The sequence below is a fragment of the Ruditapes philippinarum genome, unplaced genomic scaffold (genome assembly GCF_026571515.1).
Source record: "Ruditapes philippinarum isolate M1 unplaced genomic scaffold, ASM2657151v2 ctg166_1_1_1_1, whole genome shotgun sequence".
NCBI lineage: Eukaryota > Metazoa > Mollusca > Bivalvia > Venerida > Veneridae > Ruditapes > Ruditapes philippinarum.
The window spans coordinates 169,106-190,489 of record NW_026855289.1 but is presented as its reverse complement, the minus strand read 5'-3'; the positions used below and the strand labels follow the sequence as shown (position 1 = coordinate 190,489).

The following is a 21,384-nucleotide window of genomic DNA, read 5'->3' as shown; positions in this document are numbered from 1 at the left end:
TTGTTGCTGCTAGATTTAGAAATTTTATTTATTTAAACAACAGTGCAATGCTTGACATTGGTTTGTTAAATGTAAGCATAGATTTATTCTAATTATAACTTATTTGTATTTCTTATTGCCCACTTTCCTTTTTGAAAAGCTTTTTTTTTTTTAAATGCTTCGGATACCTTACAATTATATAACATTTTCAACATATTATCTTCACGCTATCTTGCGTAAGAGACAAGAGCCAGTGAATTTAAGATATTTTTAAGTACAACGTTGAAGATTAACTTGAATTTAAAGCTTAAAGTATAAAAAAGCATACAGTTTGTCAAGTTGCTTTAAAGTTGGATTAACCCTTTTGTATATAATCTTAGATTATTCTATTGTGTTATTGCTGAAGTTCTAATTACAGAACATGCTCTGACGTAGGCTATATCATATTCAATCTTAACCGTTAAAGTACATAAGAACAAAGGCCGTTTTTGTGACAGATCGAAAGCAAAGGGTTTTGAAAGTTTTCTTTTAAAAGTTTATATTTTGAAAAAAAAAAAACAAAAAAAAAACTTGAAAGTTACACATTGAATCGGATATTAATTGATTTGTCCACTCTTATTAATTTCACTTAAATCTGGTTAATAAACTTACATTATATTACCTTGAAGATTAGAGTAGTAAGAAAATTGTGTAGACAAAATGTTTTTTTAATTTCAAGTGTCATAATAACCCGCAATTAATCTTTTTTTGCTATGACCACATTATCCAAAAAGTTTCAATTAAAATGATAATGTCCTTTTTTACGCCATTTCAGGTTTTATTTTTTCCCTATCTATAACAGGGGCTTTACAATAATGCAATTTTCCCCTAAAGTACAATTGAAATCAAGTTTTACTTCCCCATTTGCAAAAATACCATGTAATATTTCCACAATTTTAAGGGTAGAGCCACTTTCCCTACCTGTAAGTTGAAAATGTGATTAGGTACTCACACATGCAAAAAAAAAAAAAATAATAATTGAATATAAAATTAGGTAAATTAGAGTAAAATGAGTCTCTTTAAAAGCCAAGGTGTGAATTATGATTAAATTCTGTTGCCATTTTACGACAAAGGAATTTTTAACATGTCCATAAACCACACTTGAAAAAAAAATCCAAAAAAAATCAGAATTTCAAGTAACTGATTTAAAACTAGGTATTAGTTTATATAGCAATAAAAGCACAAATGATATATTCCAAAAGACATGGTACATATATATTGAAATTCGAAACATTTGCAGGAAGCTGAATCAAAACATGAGGAAGAAATCACTAAAAAGCAAGTACGAATATAAGATGTGTCAATAAATGTTGTATATAAATGTATTTAAATGTCAAGGTCACCATGTAACATGTTATCTGTTGTAAATGTCCAAATATCTCATATTGAGGGTTGGCTGCAAAACTGTTGTAAGTCTTTCCTTATTTTATAGAAGTTACTACAGTTTTGGGGAATTTTTGCAGTCATAATATGTGCACCAATAAATGGAATCTGTGTTCTTGTCAGAATATAACAAGTAAAATGGTTTCCTGCGGGGAACATTTTTAATGATATAATGGTATTTCATTTAACTATTTTCAACATTGTTTTAGGGGGGGGGAAGGGGATAAATAAACGTTTTGTATCAAGGAATATAGTTGATAAAAATCGATCAATATAGAAGAAGGTCTTTGGAAACTGGTGACCGTTGATGACCGGACGAGAAGGTCGAACTAAAACAATTATTTCTTTTTTAAGAAAATGATTAAATAGGCCTACCATTTTTATGAATAATTCCCGAGCAAAAAAAATAAAATAAATAAAGCAAACACACAAGTTTTCGCAGAAAAATATCTCTTTTTATTATGGCAGATGCCACTACGAATATTTTAATTTTGTAGATTTCAGTATTAACAATTTATTGTTTGTAACATTTTGAGATACATATTAAAGAAACATTTGGTAATTTTCACAAACACATCAAAAAGTTTTTCATTTTAAACGGTAACAAAATTTTTTAGAAAATTAAAAAAACCCACGTAATAGTTTTTGTTTGTTTTTTGGTTTTGTTTCTGTTTTATTTTAAAAGGGGAAATTAAAAATCCGAAAAACCCGTCCAGCACCAAACGGTATTTGCCAAGGGTGTTTCGAAAACCCAAAATAAACCAAAAAATTTAGGGTTTAACAATCCTTGTCCCAGGTAGCCAAAAAAAGGCAGTCTTCCTCCATGTAAAAATTAAACCGGGTCCAAAATTGGGCCCGCCCGCAGGGAATTGATTTTCACCTTTTCCCAATGAAAAAATTATCTTAAAAAAAAGGTAAGCTTTGTATTTTCAATCTTGGGAACAAATTTTAAAATTTGTTTAAAAAATCTTCTTTATTTTTCATTAAGCTTAGCTTTAAATTTTTACGCATAGTTGCTTGGTTTTTTGCAGCATTGCGGTATTACAAATTTAAATTTTCCCCCTGTCAAACATCCCGCCCGTCTTGATTTAAATAAGCAATTGTTTTATAGTTTTGCTGAAACGGCCTTTTGTTTTTTTAAACCCTTTAACTACGATTGAAATTTGGGGGAAAAATGGGATTTTTATAATGAATTTATTTAAAACAAAAATTCTTTAAAACCCAAAGGCCGGACAGATTGCAAGATTTTTGTAGACTTACCGTATTATTTTATGTTCGGGTAAAAATCGCCCCGGGTCAGGATCCGGTTTAAAAAAAGCATGGCACTAAGGGTTATTATTGCATGATCGTTTTGTATTTAAAAGGTTGTTCAATTTTTGGGTCAAATTCCAGGTGGAAATTTTTTAAAATTATTAATAAAAAATAATGTTATTATCTGTAAATTATTTAATATTTTTAAAAAAATTATAATTAAATTTAAAATTTTAAATTTGCTTTTTCACCATTGCCATGGTATTTTATAATGTTTAGACAAAAAAATTTTCTACCATTTCAATAAATAAAAGTAACTTTTTAACCTTTTGTTCAATTATGCGGGTTGGTTCCCCCCGGGGCCTATTTTCTTTGAAAAGATTTTTTTAACAAAGGAAAAGGGTTTATGTTATATATAATTATTTGGTTTTTTAAAAGCTCCCCCAAAATTTTCTAAGAACTTCCCCCCAAATGCCTTTTCAAAGGAAACAATTTTCAAATTTTGGTCCTTTTCTGTTTTTTGGTTTTGTTGCAAGGGCATTTTTTTGCCCTATCCCAAAATAAAATTTAATTTCTTTTTTTATTTTTGTAATTATATTATGTAAAACCTTTTAATTGTATTTTGAGGGGAAACTAAATTTTTTCGACCCTGAAATTGCTCAATTATATTAATGAACTTGTCCAACTTCCATTTTGAAACAGTCTATTATAAATTATAGGGGTATCAGGATGAAAATTTTGGAGCAGTGTTATAAAGCCTGGTCAGACTGCATGAATGTACAAGATAGCCTGGCTCTTATAACACTGGTGGCTAAAGTGTTGCATTTTTGGTATCTGCATTGCAAAATCGAGCGTTTTGACATTCACCTTGCAAATTTAGTTTCTATTTCTATAAGCGATAGTTATAATGGCTTGTTGATTTATAGATTAATTAAATTTTTATTTTACTCTTGTATTTGTATTGATTTACAAATAAATATATTTCTATAATTTAACAAGCATCGTAAGAGGTTTCACTCAAAGTATTTGGGTAGATTCTATTTAAATTTATCTCTTATATTTTGGGTTTTTTAAAAACATGTGTTGGTTTGAGTTTTGTTCACAATCCAGTTGCACTATAACCAGTTGTTCTCTGAGTGTTATTTTAATAATTCATTGAAATGATGAAAGAGAAAATTGAATTTTCAAAATTGTTTTGAAAACAATTTTTACAAAACGAAAACACCATTAAGCACCTATTATAACCTTAGTGCAGTAATGGGTTAACTCCAATAAGATTATTTAAGTAGTTAACCTGTTACTGCGCTAAGGTGGTAATACATGTATGTAGCTATAATAAATTATAAAACTGTATAAGTAATTAAATGCATACAGAACTTAACAGTTATTGCTTGTAGTTACAATTTAACTATTTATTCAAAACCTTTTGCATGTTATAAAGCTTTCTCTAATGCTTGTCGAAAATTTCAAGATTTCAGTAAAAATTTAATCGCAAGTGTTGAAATAATTGTTCTCTATCACATGGACATGTATATTTTAAAACTTAGTTGAATAATACATATTTATAATTACGTAATTACATGCATGTAATTTCTTTGTGGACCTTTGAAGTAGGATTATGACATATTTTTGTTTTATATTTTGTATTTCATTTTTGGTAAAGGTTGAACACCACTAAGTGCTTTCCTTCTTTATGTTATGTTTGTGATGCACTTGCAATGAAGTTTTATACAATATTGTAGTGGGCTGTTAAAGTGGTTTTTGATATTGTATTAAAATTGTGCATGACTTATTTTGTTTGTTAATGAGAACCTTGGTTTCAGTTACACCCATGGTTAAAATTGATATTATCAAGTTTTGTTCCTTTAAAAGGAGTGCCGATGGCGTCATTACATTATAAAAAAATTAGAAATATTTTTTTTTATATTATACTTATGTTTTATGTTTGTATTTTACCTAGCTTGTTGTTGGTACTAATCATTTAATTGTTTTTGTTTTTATAAACAATGTATATGTATGTATATATAGTGCCAAAAAAAAAATTTGAAAAAAAAATCTGAATCCAAAAAAGATAGATATTTAGTTTTTCAACATTTAATGGAATTTCTTTAAAGTCTTCAGAAGTATAATTTCAAGCCTGCTTAATAAAAACGCCTGCTTTTGGTCATATAACAAAAAAAAATTTGAACATGAATTTACTGTTTTTGACAGCCACAAATTTAATATATCAAATGGTTAAAGAATTGAGGTTGTTTTAATGCAACATTTAATGCAATTTTTTAAAAATCTTTAGAAAAATTAAAAGTTTATAGAAAGGGCGTGCTATTTGACCTAAGTGAACCTAAAGCAGTTCAAATGGGAAAACAACTATAGAAACCATCTTTGGAGATGTCAAATTGGAAATGGATATAGTCGATGAAAGGCAAACTTAGAATAGGTCAAATGATTGTTTTCTTTAATTGGAAACAAGTACAAGTTAGTAATTATTGTTTCTTTGCTCAGTTTTACCTAATTTATTAGTCGGTGTATAAGATGTACGGTACATATTTGATACATGTCATTTGCAAACTTTGTTCTGTTTGTTTTAAAACGTTTGCACTTTTGTTTGAATTAAACTGAATTAAGTTTTAACCAATATTGAGCTGCATTGAGGGAAATTGCAGAATAAATATAAAAAGAATTAGTTCCATTTGAACAACACTTTGCGTAACGTTTCTTAAGTTACAATGTAAACATAGGCCTTCAATAATGGTGAATTTTACAGTTGGAAAAATTACAACAGAATAAATAAAAGTATGCATGAATAATTGAAACCATTTTCATAACGATATATTGGTATAATAATTATAAAGACATTTTAGCAGACTCATTGTTATATAATTATATCTATTTTATAAGAATTGAAATGCTGTTTTTGTCCACTTTTGCTAAAAGAATAAATCAATACCATTTTATGTATTTAACTCATGTGAAATAAAATATTTTATGGTAATCGATGAGTAATAATGAAATATAATCATTTATTCTCACCAACTGTCACACTTGTTTTTCATCATCTATTATGGAGTAAAAATATATTTCATTTCTCTTTATATGGATATATGGAAAATGAATATACATGTATGTAGTAAATGAATATGGAAAATGAATATTGAATGTCCAGGGTTGACTGCAAAACTGCAGTAACTTATATGAAATTAAGAAGAACTTACAACAGTTTTGCTACCAACCCTTGATATATGATATCACACTGTAAAATGAGGGAATAATGATTATTTATTTTTGTGGCTTCCTTGTTGTTTCAAATATTGGTGCTTCCTTGTCGCATTCATATCAACAGAAATCAAGTTTATATATGCATCATTCAAGATATAATTGTTCATGATAATAGAACTATTTTTAGCTCCAATTTCTAGAGAAAAATTATGGAGCTATTGTCATGACTATCTGGTTGGTGTTTCGATAGGCATTGAAGTTAACTTTTTTGTTTGGATCTATTTTTCTCAGAAACTATAAAAAGCTATTAAATTCAAACTTGGTATACTTGTTTGTTGTCATTAAAGGATGCCATTTCAAAAGGCCAGATAATCATAAAACAATTTTTGCAAAGTTATGCCCCCTTTTCTTTGTTACTTTTATTTAGCTATCTAGCACTCACTGAGAAAAGTGGAGTGAGCTGTTCATGGAAAGGTCTTGTTATATTTGTTTGATACAGTACAACCTTTGCAAAGCAACCACCTTTGGGAGAACAAGCTTTGTGCATGTTGTTGTGGAGAGGTGACTGCTCTAGAGAGGTTAAATTTATTCTAACTTTGGAAAGAATTGAAGTGGTTGTTGTAAATAGATTATTGTTCTTTAGAGGGTTGCTCTACAGAGGTTACACTGTATTTTACAGGCTTCAGTTTTTTCTATGTTTTTGGGGTATACATGTACATTTCTAATGTGGTTATTAGTATATGGAAGAAAATGGCCTAATGCTTTGTAGTTGACAATCATTCTGCTCTTTGAATTAAAAGTATAGTAAAAAAAACGACTGCTATTGATAAATGAATTCTTTTCAAGAATTATAAGTTAACAAAAGTTTTTCATCATTTTTAAGAAATTACACAGTGTCTCTTGGCAAAAAATCACTTGAAATTTCATCTTGGATGTGTTTGATTTAATTTTTTCATACATGTAAATTATAGATTTATTATTCTAATCAAATTATCTTCAGTTTAGGTTTGCTTGATTGGAATTATTGATTCAAATTATTGATCAGGTCATGTTCATTGAAGATCTAGGAAGTTGGCGTTTTATCAATATTTCTTTAACATTATGCACGTTATCATGACAAGATTAAAAAAAAACAACACTGTTCGATCGTCTCGTTAATATACATATTTAGACTTCCTTATGCCGGTATCATTGATAGATTTTATGCATAATCTTCATCAATAAATTAAAGATTATTAAAATGTCAAAAAACAGTCTCAGTTTAATATCTATATAAGTAAGTTCACAGTAAGATTTTAGAAAGGTTTTTAATTTCTTGATAATATACATCTATCGGTATGGCATCAGGTGGTTATAAAAAGGTGGGTTTTTGACAATTTCTTTAATTTCTTTCTTGAATTTGAAAATGTTCAGAGAAAAAGTTGCTCACAGTCTCTCTAGGAGAAGTGTTAATAATACATATAATTGTGTTAAAATGTTGTTATCAAAAACTGTATAGGTATATGTAGAGTAAAGATAAGAAAATTTTTGCTTTTTGCAGTGGTTTAACCCTCAACCTGCTGAATTTGTGAAAATGGATCTGCCCTGCTTTGAAATTAGAAAAGTCCATTCAAAGTTTAAGGGATTTCAATATCAAAGTTAAACAATTTAGCTACCTTCAGTTATAATATAGCTTGATCAGACTGCACGGTTGCGCAGGCTTGCTTAGCTCTATGCTAATAGGTTAGTTTATACAGAATTTATTTTAGTTAAATTATGTAGGAAGCTGTAAACTTATAGACACACTCTCAAACTTATTCCTGGAACCAACCAGTATCGAGCAATGAGTGCAAAGTTTCTTGCTCAAGGAAACAACAGCTTGCCTCTGACGGGGTTTGAACCCACATAGCTCGAGATCCGTTAGACTTACAAGTCTGATGCTATAACCATGCCGCCACACTTACCCACTGGTAGTTTGAGGGTTAAACCTGAGTCATAGTATATTTATTGCTTGTAGACCAATAAGAAATGGTTTATCTAATTTTACAGGCAGCACCGGCTTCAACTTTTCAGGAACTTCTCGACATGAAAAAAGTATGCTCATTCACAATTGTCAATTTGTAGTAGAATTTCAATTACTTATGCATGTTCGTACACCTAGCAGAAGTAATACCTAATAAATTCATTTTTATTTTTTATTTTTTTTTTACAAATATTGTTTTTTTTGGTCAATATTTTTTTCACATAAATTTTGCTTTTTATGTGGGGAAACAGAGATAATTGAGGGGAATGCTTGGCCAAGTGATTTAAGTTGCCAACATAATATCACTTGCCCTTCTTTGTTGTCCATTTGAATCTTGTTAAGAACTTTGGATTCATCCATGTACAGAGATTATTAAGCTTAAGCTTTCAGACAATTTGTGGTTCAACTTGGGCGCCCTATGACCTACCTGAAATAATGCATTGAGGGGCTGTTAGGCCTAAATCCAACTACAGTATTTAAAAGCAGGAAAGTCACCATTATAATAACCTTATAAGCTTTGATATGATATAAAACTGATAAAAAAAGAGATGTTAATGTTATTTTATGCTATTTTTCATGTCATAATTCCCTTTTTCGGGTCCTTTGTCACAGTTTGACAAGGTTATCATCAATTTCCATCAATGGTCAAATGTGCATTTCAACCGAAATCCTGATAGTTTTATGAAAAACCTGATTTTTTTTGGTGATAGTCCAGTCTACAGCTTAAAATATTGGTAACACAGAGAAGTTACTATCACTATACTTAATACTTAATGTGTTTACAACATTAATTTTTAATTATGAACGTGTTAAGAAAAATGGCAAAATTTGTGATAATTATAGATTCCTCTTTTAATGTACATTAATGTTTATATCCATCCCCGTAGGATGTGGGTCGCTCAGATATGTTGTGCCAATTTTAAATATTTTGTCTTATGATTCTTTACATATTTCAGCTTTTGATTTTAAAAATATTTTAGCTTTCCAAGTTTGCTTTTGATTCTTAATTTACTTTTAAGCATTTTAGTCAGGCTTTTGATTCTTTAAATATTTTAAATCATTTTCTTACAATTTTTAAACATTTTAGCCTTTGACTTTAAATAAATGTATTTTTTCCTGTCTGGCTTTTTAATTTATTTTTTTAAGTATTTAATTTGCAATCACGCTTTTTTAAAAAAAAGATTTTTTTATATAAATATTTTAGCTTTGCAAACAGGCTTTTGATTATTTTCCTTTTACCTGGCAAATTTAATAATAATATATAATTAATTTACTTTAAATTACAAAGATGTACAGTCATGTAAATTTAGGAAATGTCTCTAATCGGTAATGATAGATATTGTTAATTAGTTTTGAAATCAGGATATAAATTGTTTTATTTGACCTCCTGTGGAAATCAGAAAAATTTTAAAAAGAAAAAAAAAGTGACCGTCTTACATTAATGTATAGCTTTTGCTAGGTGTAATCAAATTCAAGAATTTATCTGCATGTTAGGGATTCATATAATGAAAATAGGAATGTATTTGATTTAAGATTTTCATAGAATAATTGATTTTATATAGCTAAAGTTATTGCATGCTTTGAGGTAGGTAGCTTGAATTATTGTTAACAGCATTAGACAGCATTCCTCACTGCCTCTTGGCATTGACTAATCAATCATGGGGATATTGTTTATAACCTATTTGGGTTTGTCTGTCTGACTGCGGACAACATGTACAATGGTCATAACACTGACCTTCAGTACTTAAGTCTGAGCCCCTCCTTCTTGATGACAGAATATACTAGCGATCTAGGCCAGAGCTTCATGACCTCTTGAAATTGACCTTGACTCCTTAATGACCTTGACTTCAAGGTTGGATGTTCAAAATCATAGAAATTTCATCAATACTTTAAAAAAACAATTTACCAATTTTGGAAGGGTGCATTTGTGTTTTACAATTAATTGTTTGATTAATTGTCAAAAAAACAGAGTGAAGAGTAGAAGACACCCGAATATTCCTTTCTGACAATATTGTGTGGTGGTGAATAAAAACTTATATAAAATGAAATCAATTATTCATATACATGTATAAGAAATCCATTTTCTATTTTCACCTCGGATATACAATACAGGATTAAATGTTAAGATTATATTGTGCTAAAATTAGTTACATTTTTAGCACTTTTATCTTTGAAGCATTATTCTTTAAGTGTTAAGGTAAACATTACCTTAATATTCAAATTAATCTTACCAGTGGAATTCCATAAATTTATTAAAGGAAGTAAGCTAATAAAAATATTCGTTGCTCCACAGATAAAGGGGCATTGATTTGTAATTTATGATATATTAAATTCATGTGCTGTTTATTTAGATGGCTGTATAGATAAAAAAAAATGTGATTTAACTTCCTTTTTCATTGCAAAAGCAAACACAATGCGCGTCATGTATATACAGTCGTATTCAGGCCATTGTTCAATCTTTGAAAGACATTTTATATCAAAGTGGAAAAAGATCAGTTATATTATATAAAATATTGAGATTTTGTGCCGATTTATAAATTCCATTGTTCTTTTTAAAATAGATAGTTGCAAAGTTTATATTCTATAATTGATTCTAGTTGAAAGAAATTTTTACAAACAAATTTTAACTGGCAGACAAAAACTTTTCATTCGTGGAATAATTTTGCCATTAAGGAATATTCTTTTCTTAAAATCTCCTATTACCTTGCAAAAACCAATGTAAGAAATGGAATTATATATAGCCGATGGAATCGCACAGTTAGCTAAAAATGACCATGCAGTGTTGGCATTTGGCAGCCAATTAGGCCAGCGATTGGTTTTTGCTTTTTTCAGGATCTATTTTTTAAGAACTTTTTATTAGTCCTGCTCCATGTAAATATCTTTCTAAAGAATGTCTCAAAAGTTTTTGCAAAATCTCTAAACTTATGCTTATAAAGTAATCTAAAAAATGTCCCAAAAGTATTCGCAAGATCTCTTAACTTTTTAGACTTCCTCAAGTATTATGCTTATAAAGTATGATTTCTTGAATGTTACATTATTCCATTGTTGTCATAGAAACCCGGCAACAAAAGAATACAAACAATCCAAGAGGAGGAGGGTGTAACACCAAGTCGTACTGATAATAAAGCCTCGGCTCAGAGCCAGGTTGAGGGCGAGGGAGATCGGAGGGTATTGTTTGATTTTGACATTGCATGAGTGACAGTGATATTTTAGAATAAAAAATTCTTTTTGCTTGTCGAATGGTACAGTGATATTTTAGATTTTTTTTTTTCATTTTGCTTATGGATTATGGTGTTGATTTTGATTTAGAAGGGTATACAGCCATAGAATGGTATATTGATATTTACATGTATATAAAAAAACGAAATCTTGGAGATAACTCTTCAGGATGTCTTTACATATAATGAATGACATCTTTAAAATAAATCAAGTATCTTTGTTTACATTTTAAATCAAACACAAGTACTGAAATCGGACAACATGACAAATTTTGATTTAATAAATTTTTAAAGTTAAGGGTTCCTATCTCTATCACAGACAATTATGACATTTAAAAAAATGTGTTTTTTATCAGATAATTAATTTTTTGCCTTTAAAAAAAGATAACAGGTTAATTATGCATGATTTTTTTAAAAATTGTTTAGACCATTGAATATTTATACAAAAGGTCAAGGACATAGGAAATGCATCAGAATCATCACAGCATGGCAACCGTAACTTGGTTATTGCAAACCATGGCAGTAAGTTTCAGACCAGCCAGGCCAAGGCAAGGGAGTCGGCACAGGCTAAGTTTCAGACAGAAATAAAGGCCAACCAGGCTGGAAAACCAAATAGCGCCTCTGTTTCGGACCAGGTTAAAAAACAAGGCATAAGTGAAACTAAAACAACTGGGAAATTAAAAGATGCAAAAGGAGACGAAAACTTAGGCAAAAGCATTAAAGGGAAGTCGGTTCCGGACAAGCCCATAGCTGGAGTAAGCACAGCTGCTATGAATGGAACCATGGATCATAAAAATGGAACCATGGATCATGAAGACATGGAAGATATTGATGACTTAAGTTATGACCATGGCAATGAATCTGACTTCAGTGATGAACAGGGTCATGGCCATATGGTACACAATGACCTTGACAGTGAAGGTCATGATGAAGGTCACCATGAGATAGAGGCTGCAAGTGGAGCAAGAAGCGGGACTGAGCAGCCTGCTAGGAGTAATGCTAGAACCAAAACTTCTGTCTCCATGGTATTTTGAAATATGTAACAAAATGTGTTCTTAATCTGAATTCTAACCAGAAATGAAAACGAATGTAACTAACAGTGTTTTTTGGGAAGCAACCCTTTGGAGGGTGGGGTGGTGATGTATTATTTTATTTCATTTCTCATAAGGGCAGAAATAATATCAGGTGATTATAAAGTCCTTGCTTGCATTTTGATTTAATATATTAAGTCCTGACTACCTCTGTTAGTGAATTAGTTAAAAACATGTTTATTTACAAATGATCTAAGTGATTTACATACACAATTATTGACATTCTTGAAGACAGGATCACTGTTCTGGCACAAAGTCTAGAAAATGTTGTATTCATCTACCCAGTTTAATTTTTTTTTACCCTGGTGAGCTAGTAAACTAACTTGGCCTAATTTGTGGAATAGATTTTGCCTTCCTTTGAACAGATTATTCAAAGTTTAAGGGATTTCAGTCGCAATAAACAAAAGAAATTGAGATACAAACAGTCTAGAGCCTGGTCAGACATAACAAAAGTGCCAGCTGGTCTTGTTCTACACAAAAGGCATAGGCTGAACAATTTTGGTTCCAGCAGGTTTAAATTTTAGGGCTTTCAATATATAAATGCTAAAATTTAAGAAACAGCTGCAGGAAGTCAGCTTACTGGTCTAGTAAATATTTTGTAGCGTGTAACACAATAAAATGTGCCTGAGTATTTTGTACGGGTCACGTGACATCAAAACTGAAACCATGGATCGAGATTGCGATAAACATCTGTAGCTGGCCTCTTGTGACGGCACTGGCTCCCAAAGTGGGACATGTCAAAACATGTTAATTCGTACATGATAATCTGCAGTCAGGTCTTGTTTTTCAATTCTGGGAGTTACTTTAAGTCTACTAATTTCAATTTTAGCATTTTGTCGTATCAAACTTGTGCTTGTGATAAGAATATAGCTAATTTCAAACTAATGATAAGTGTTATAGATAAATATTTCTACAAAGGGCCATCCAGTAAAAGTGTTTGTTTGTTTTTGTTGCTGGGGTTGGGGTAGAGGCTCTGGGATTTCTTAAGTAATTTTCTGAATACAATTATATGTTTTATTAATGGAGGTGGGAATAAAAAAAGAATAAAAAATGCCAATTTTAGTCAAATTGTTTCAGAGAATTTTGAATAACTCTGCCTCAAAAGTTGAAACAAACAATTTCATATGGATGGCCTGATGTTTTCTGTATATTGTTTTGTTTGTTTTTATTGATTTTTATGTCTAACATTTCTTACAAAGATGTGTAGATGATATTGCTTATTTTTGTTTTATTAAACAAGGCTTCTGGGATTTGCTGTTATATTTTTTATGTGGATTTTGATGTTATTTGTTATCATTATTAACTTTACTAGTCATGTATATAATAATTGTTGTTTTAGTAATTCCTTTGTAATAGATTTTTTATAATTAATTTAATTTAATATTTTAGCTAAATTTATTGTATTATGATACTGAAATTTTCATTTTTAATTATATCAAATTAGATTAAAAATATATTTAATTGAAAACATAATTCAAGAACATATTTTTTGAAAATTATATTAGTGAATTTACTCATATGGTAATGGTATTGATACATTATACATATATATCCAATGTTTTTAACCATATCTTTTTTACATAATCATACAATATACATGTATATGGGGATCTTATAGGTAAACTTACAATGTATCCGATGTTTTTACCTAGTTCCTCCTTACACTTTTTCAACTGTTGATATATATATCTAACAAAGATTAGGCATCCTTGGCCAAGTGGTTGAGGTCATTGACTTTAAACCACTTGCTCCTCACCGCTGTGGGTTCGAATCCCTCCAGGGACTTTAGAATCTTTCATATGAGAAAGCTATCCACCTTGCTTACAGAACGTCAGTGGTTCTCTTCTGATGCTGGTTCATGCCTGAAATAATGCAAGAAGGTGCACCCGAGGTCTTTTTCCACCAGTATAGCTGGAAAATTTGCTATGATTAAATGATGACCTTTACAGTGTTTTGTGCAATAAACACGACCCCCCCCCCCCCCCCCCCAAAAAAAAAAAAAAAATTCTTTTCAAAGAATAGAAAAATATAGCATATTATTCATAATTATGTTGAATTATTAAAATTAAACCATTCAAATTTATTCATTGTTAAAAATGTTGAGATCTTAATCAAATATCTAGTATAATATGATAATTTTGTTATCTTGGTATCTAATTTTTTTTAGCCCAGTTTACGAAAGTTTGTCTGCCGGTATACTTTATTTATGAATATAAAAATCCATGCCACTTGGTCCAGTTTGTTTAAATTTTCTCCCATGTCTTTTCCTGCTTAGATATAATGAAATTAGACCAGGTTTTCTGACAGAGCTCTTGAGATGAAAATTATAACAATCTCGAAAAGAGATCCTCATTGAGATTCTCATCGCAGACCTACTTAGATTTTATAATTCAAGTGTATGATTAATATTTACATTTGCACTGATATGTCAACAGATTTTGACAGTTATCTACCATTATTTATTGTGCATTTTTTAGCTGCATGGTCACGTTAAAGGATTATAATTTTGGCGGAAACAGTTTCTCATGTTTTTTATTTGAGTTGCATCAGCGTGTTTTGTTGTTTTTCTTACATTTCAAAACAAAATATTATATACAGACCTTTGAAATTTACTTGTGAAAAATAACAATCACTTGACACAATATTTAACCGGTCTGATTCTCATTTTATCTTTCCATAATTCATAAAACTTTATGAGGTCTGTTACTATTTTGAAAACGTGTTGTCAGATGTTAATTTTTTTTTTTACTAAAATCTTGTCTACATGTAAAAAATCAAGCATTATAGGAATGATGGTAAAAAATAAAAAAATGTCCCGTAATATTTTAGTCTTCAAAAGAATTCATTTTATAAATTTTAATGTAATGAAGAGAGTAATAAATATTTTCTTAAACTACTTGTTACTAATTTAGTAAACACCACAAGGAAGGTGCTTGTTTAGAAATCGATCTATTTTAATCATTTAAAAAGAGTTGAAGTGACCGAAATGGGCAAATATTTACTTTTTAACTCCAGTTTGTATCGCAAACAAATTTATACTGGACAGATATGACGATATAGTTTACAATTTTTAAGTCAGTTTTTGTAAATAAACCATTGCATATATATTTAGACCAAAGTTAAGAGATTATGGCGGGCTTTTGAATCTCGGGCCATAATCGACTGTGTCAAGTGCTCGTATAATAATCATCATTGATTTGTATCGTGAAGTCTATAAAACTGACCTTAAAATTTTAACCCTCGGTCCATTTTGTTTAGCAATGATTTAATCGTTCTCCCGTAAGGTTTTAAATTTTGTTTGGTCGTGCTTATGAATTTCAACTATCTGATGTAACTTGGGTAAATTTATAATATTATAAATACATGTATCAACAAAAATCAAAATTCAAGACAAGCATTTACAGTTTAGAGTCTAGGCAGACGGCAAGGAAAAGATGAGGCTTGCCTAGCACTGGTGACCCTGGCAGGTCAATGATACAATAAGTATTTAGGAAGTAAAAGTTTCAAAGACTGACAAGTTAGATACAAAATTAGTTTTGATGTTTTGAGTATATAGAAAACATTTTCAGTATTCATATATCTATAGTTTTATTATTATCCAATCACTTCTCAAGTTTCTTTCTAAATTTTTTATATCAGACCCCAACCTGTATTTAACATAGAATGTTAAAATACAATTCAACACACTGCAAAATTAAGTTAGCACTCGCTTAAAGTACATAAATTTGCAAACGTAAATTTAGTTTTAAATTTAGACTTGTCCAAATCTCACTTCCGACCATAACGTAAGAGAAGTAGTACTTGTGCAAAATAAACATTGATGCCTTGTATAAGATCTTTACATTGTGTATTTGCGCAATAATTTAAAAATACATGACTCTCATTTATATATGTGCTTGTAAACATCATCAAATTTTGTGTTACAGAAAGATGACGATATTGTTTTTGAGACGTTTTATCACCGGAGCGGGAAAGAGTTCCAATGTATCTATCAGAGTGGAATGCGATTCTACCTCGATGATTGGGGATCCAAGGTTTGTGTTTATATTTTTATATTTTTACACTTTTTATTATGCCCCCTTTGTAGAAGGGAGGGTATATTGCTTTGCTGCTGTCTGTCCGTCTATCAACAGTTTCTGTGCATTAAGACTGTTTCACAAACATCTCTTGTTTAAGATGATCTACTCGGGTTAAGATGTGTCTGCCTTTCGAAACGAGGTCATGGGTTTGAGATCATCCTATATCTAAACCATGTTAAATCCTCATATAACACCAAGTACTGGTTCCGTTCCAAGAAGGGAACTTATTGGGTTGTTCGGATGAACCTGTAAGGTCTTAGCCTTCATTACAATCAAATCAAGCTTAAATGAATATGTTTAAACTTATCCTTCACTTTGTTTTTAAAATCATGTGTTTTTATGTCTTTAAGAACCGATAACTTTTGTAATTGATTTATTCTGCTTTGAGTATGAAACAGTCTATTCAAAGTTTATGGGATTTCAATAAAAAAATATTAAAAATAAAGCTACCATAACTGTAAAGAGACTGTTCAGACATTTTTAAGGCATTGTACAAAAAGTGACCAAAAAAATGAAATTGATGTTATACAAGTGTGTTATTCTGATGGATTGCTTTTGTTGGTTGCGTAAAAGATGTATTTATTGCCATTACATCACTTCAGCCATATATCCCGTCCAAATGCCACACTCGTGTGATAATCCCATATACATGTACATGTATTTATGGATAATGCAAGAATATGCGTGAATGATAAAACATTTTATGGCCTCTTCATATTTTAATGTCCCTTTTAAAATGATTCATAAATCTTTTATTACAGTGACAGGATATTCACCTAAAATTTTATATACTTTACTTTTTTTAACATGACCGGGCTCTTTTGGGTAGATTAGCATATTTGAGGTAATTTAGCTGTTTAAATTGATCAATGAATTCCTACAGAAAGTGTTTTAAATGCTACATGTATACCATACCTATATTTGCCCTAGTCCAATTACAATATTTGAATTATTGTATAAATTATTGAACGCTATACCGCGACCCAGTTCAAGTGGGGCAGGCAGCTTAATATATAACCGTCAGAGAAAATTGGGCTAATGTTGACCTTTTACCAAATATATGTTCATACTGAAATATTAAACTGTGTAGCGATTGTTAGCCTATAACCCGAAACAAGATCTGTCTTAAAGAAAAAAAAAGTAAGATTAATTCATCGAAGGTATAATCGGTGACATTATGACCACAAATCATAATTGTCTCGGTTTTTCACACATTATGTGCGGTTGTTCTGTAAAGGGTGGAAAACTAGTTGTTCAATACAAATAGAAGTATTAAGTCAGTGACTTCTGAAGACTTCCCTGAATATTTCAAATTGTTGTGTTGCAAAACAATTTATACTGTAGTGTACACATGTTCATATATAATATATCAGTTTTGTTTTGAAAAAGTAAGAATTTATAGGCTTTAACAATTAGAGTAATTGAAGTTTTATCCCGACAGCCCACTTACTCCTGAAATGAAGCATAGAAATGTTTGAGATCAGTAGGTTTGTCATAAGACCTTAATGAATCTATCAATGTTTTGGTCCTGAAAGGGTTGAATTTACATTTTTCATGTTTAACAGTCTAAACTCCCACCCTGAGGCATTTGCCCGTACTCAAAGGCAATGGCAATTTTGCAAAAACTTTGAGTCAGTGATTTTTGTCTGGGGATTGGATTTAATGATTTTTTTTTAAATGCTCAAATGGACAAAACCATTCATCATTTCATTTATGAGAAAAATTTCAAAATTTTACTAATTGAATAGCGATGTGCTGCCTGATCGTGGTCAGCACGGGTCACACATGTATACACATTTACCACCAGCAGGCTTAAGGTTAATGAACACAACCAATCTGTATTTTAGATTAAATGTTGCCTGCATCTTCCTCTTAACACCAAATTTGGGGAAAATATTGATAAATGAATATGTTCAGGGATCTTTCATAAGCACCAACATACCGTACCCTCTGACCTCATTTTCATTGATTGTGGAACATCCTGTCCCAACAAGTTGTCAGTTATATGTTTCTATGTACTGTAATGTCATTTCTAATTGTTACTTTATGCAGTGTTGTTTTTACCATTTCAGGAATGGCAACCGTTCCCTAAGCGTTGGTACAATGAAGGTTTACTAGTGACAAACACTATACTTAAAGATGAGAATGCTGTGAGTTTGAAGCCAATTTTTATATATATTTTTATGAATACTGGTACTTCTGTTTCATTGGTTATCAAGATTGTTCTTAGGCAGTCTCTTCATTCTTTACCTGGCAGCCCCTCTGGCCAATTAAAGTACAAAAAGATGAGTCAAATATTTACCTTTCACATGTCCTGGCTCTGCCTGGTCAATATGCTGGTTTTTGATTTGGCACCAAAATGGCGAGGAATATTACCAACAGTTAAAGGGTCATTATGTGGGTATTTCACAATCTGACTATCCTTGCAGAGCATAGCTTTACAGGAGAATTGATAGCCCAAAAGTTCTTTTTCCCAGGATCCCCATGTGATCGAGGGGTTGCCTTTAAGTGTTGAGGTATCAGAATTGCAGCCACCGTTTATGAAATTATTTGTTTGTGTTCATAACAGTTGACTATTATGCTTTCAAATTACTGGAGTCTATGCATGTCTCAGCTCCAGCAAGTGAGGTGGTTTTAACCCTTGGTGTTGCTCAAGTTTCTGTTTTGGCACTATATGACCTAAATTGGTTGGAGTTCTGTAAACCCAAACAAACATACAATTTCCCAGGATGGAGAGTGTGTCAAGTGGCACACATAAGCAAATTTGGTGCCAGGTTTTAGTTATACTGTTCCCTATGAGTTCTCGAGCTTAGACCCTTTAGTGGCTTATCTAAAACTGGTTCATCACATTCCTCTGAGAGTGTAGAACCGTGTTTTCACCCATGACAAGATATTTTCATACTTTCACATTCTGTGGGATGTGATATTTATATATTGTTACTTTAATGAATATTTGTTTACAAAACTGTCCTTGAATACAATTTAAAAGTGCTTTTCGTGACCTAAACCATAACTACCGGTATTCAATTCATTCACCTGTGCTACATGTACTGAAAAAATTGACAACATTGTATGTAGAATGCTTTGATTGAATCGTTAACAGACTTACTTAATTATCTCGTTATATGTATCGCCAATGCAATAAATGGATTGTACAATATTAATGAGAATTTAATATCAGAAATAACAGTACATTACTGAAGTTATTGACGTCATCAATGCTATACATTGTAGCATGGATATGCCCATTAGTTTTAATTATTGGGACAGTTTGATCACATAGAGGAAGATATGAATATAAATGAATAATTAATCAATTTCCGGAATTTCATGTTTCAGATCATTTCAGTATTGCTATAAAGGGGCTTTATTTGTTTCTTGTCTGCGATGACAACAATGAATTTTAGTTCTGGCAGAGTAAGTTCAGATAAATGATAAGGCTTTAGGATTATCAGCATTACTTTATAAACATCAAAACAAATGAGACTGATTGTAACATGGGTCTCCAATAATGAAGCACTCTGTTGATCAGGACCACTGTAAGTTAGGGATTCTATTAACCAGGGTCTCTAAAAAACAAGGAACCTTATTGACCAGGAACCCTTTAAATTGGGGAACTCTATTAATATTTAAGATGACCCCAGTCAAAAAAAGGAACACTTTTAACAAGACCCCTACAGGAGATACTCGGTTAACCAGGGCACCTATAAACAAGGCACTCTATTTACTAGGACCTCTATAATGAAGGGCTCTTATTAACTAGAGTCCCATAAACAAAGGACATCGTTAGCTGGCATCCCATGAATCATAGCTCATTATGTATAAACAAAGTAGATTTCTGCTTCTAAATGTAGGAAACCAGTTTTGCCATTTTACAATTTAAACTAATAAATTTTTCCTTAGTTATCAGTTGTGATATAATATACATGTATTAGGACCTTTTTATGCTCACTGAAATTTTTGGCAGCATAATGTTGCGGCCTTGTCCTTCCATAGTTCCCTTATTCCACAGCACTCTCCTACAGTTTCACCTAGCATCTTCATTTATTGATTGGTATCCTTCATATTTGGTAGGTACATTGTAACCTTTTATGGTTCCAAAACTTTTGCTGGAGAGTTTAGGACATTTTTATATTAAAAATTATTTGTATAAGCTTTCTATAGTAGAAATGTTACGACGGTATTGAAGATTAAGGAATAGTTGATTAGAAAGAGGATATCTTTGTGTTGCAGGAGAATAATGCTAGAAATGAACAAGCTGCTGGAGCATCTGGTCAAGGTCAGTCATCAAGGTCACAAGGTCGTGGTCAAGGTCAGAGCGGAGGTGGTGGCGGAGGTGACGACAGAGAGGGTTTTCTTATGCATCCAACGAAAGGCAGAATACCAACTTATATATTTTATGTAAGTACTAAGAGGCTATATTTTCTTAAAATTTATGTAAGAAAAAGCTGTAAACATGTATATAAAAGGTCCAAGAAAGGATTTGTTTGTTTAAAGCTTAACTATGATTAGTAACTGTTAGTATGTCCTTTTGAAATTTAACACATTAAGTATATTAAATCATCAGAGAAATCAACCTTTATCTATTTATCTTTAGTAAATAATTAATGCTATAATTTGAAAAAGCCTCCATTAAAACACAGAAAAAGGAATCTTTGAAGAACAGCCAAAATGGCAAAATTGAAAATGTTGCATGCTCGGTTTGATTGAGCCTGTTCATTGACGGTACTGGAAAGTGTAAGTTACCATCCACACCCCCTAGCACCGGCTTAAGCAGAATTCAACATTTAAACCTGAAAAATAGTAAAATTTTGAATTTAGAAACATCCACAGATGTGTTCATATGGTGATTAACACTGAATTGCTGGATCAAAAATTATAAGCATAGTGGGGCCAGCCTGGACTTCAGTGCAGCCTGACCAGGTTCCCTAGACTTACTTTATCATCTTGATATCCCCAAGATTGATAATGGACAGTTCCATAAATGTAAAGTGGACAAGTCCATTTAAGAAATTCAGTAGGTTTAAGCTAGTGTTATAAACTTTATAAAGAAATCAATCGGGAGCTTGAAACAACCACATACATGAATAAATGACGATTTTATGCGATATAAAAAGCAGACGGCA

General features: G+C 31.0%; 1 protein-coding gene across 6 annotated transcripts in view; it reads left to right on the top strand.

Moving 5' to 3' along the window:
- The window catches only part of LOC132742767 (kinesin-like protein klp-3), a 45,460-nt gene that overhangs the window by 3,999 nt on the left and 20,077 nt on the right, over positions 1-21,384 (top strand). For 2 of the 6 annotated variants that reach the window (XM_060731240.1, XM_060731239.1), the window contains exons 3-5: positions 16,106-16,213; positions 18,331-18,408; positions 20,492-20,659. In XM_060731240.1, the coding sequence (XP_060587223.1) occupies positions 16,106-16,213; positions 18,331-18,408; positions 20,492-20,659 (354 nt within the window). Of the gene's footprint in view, positions 1-7,115; positions 7,230-7,860; positions 7,942-10,883; positions 11,039-11,444; positions 12,114-16,105; positions 16,214-18,330; positions 18,409-20,491; positions 20,660-21,384 lie in introns of those variants that run through there. The other 4 variants (XM_060731242.1, XM_060731244.1, XM_060731243.1 and 1 more) reach the window with 4 other exon arrangements.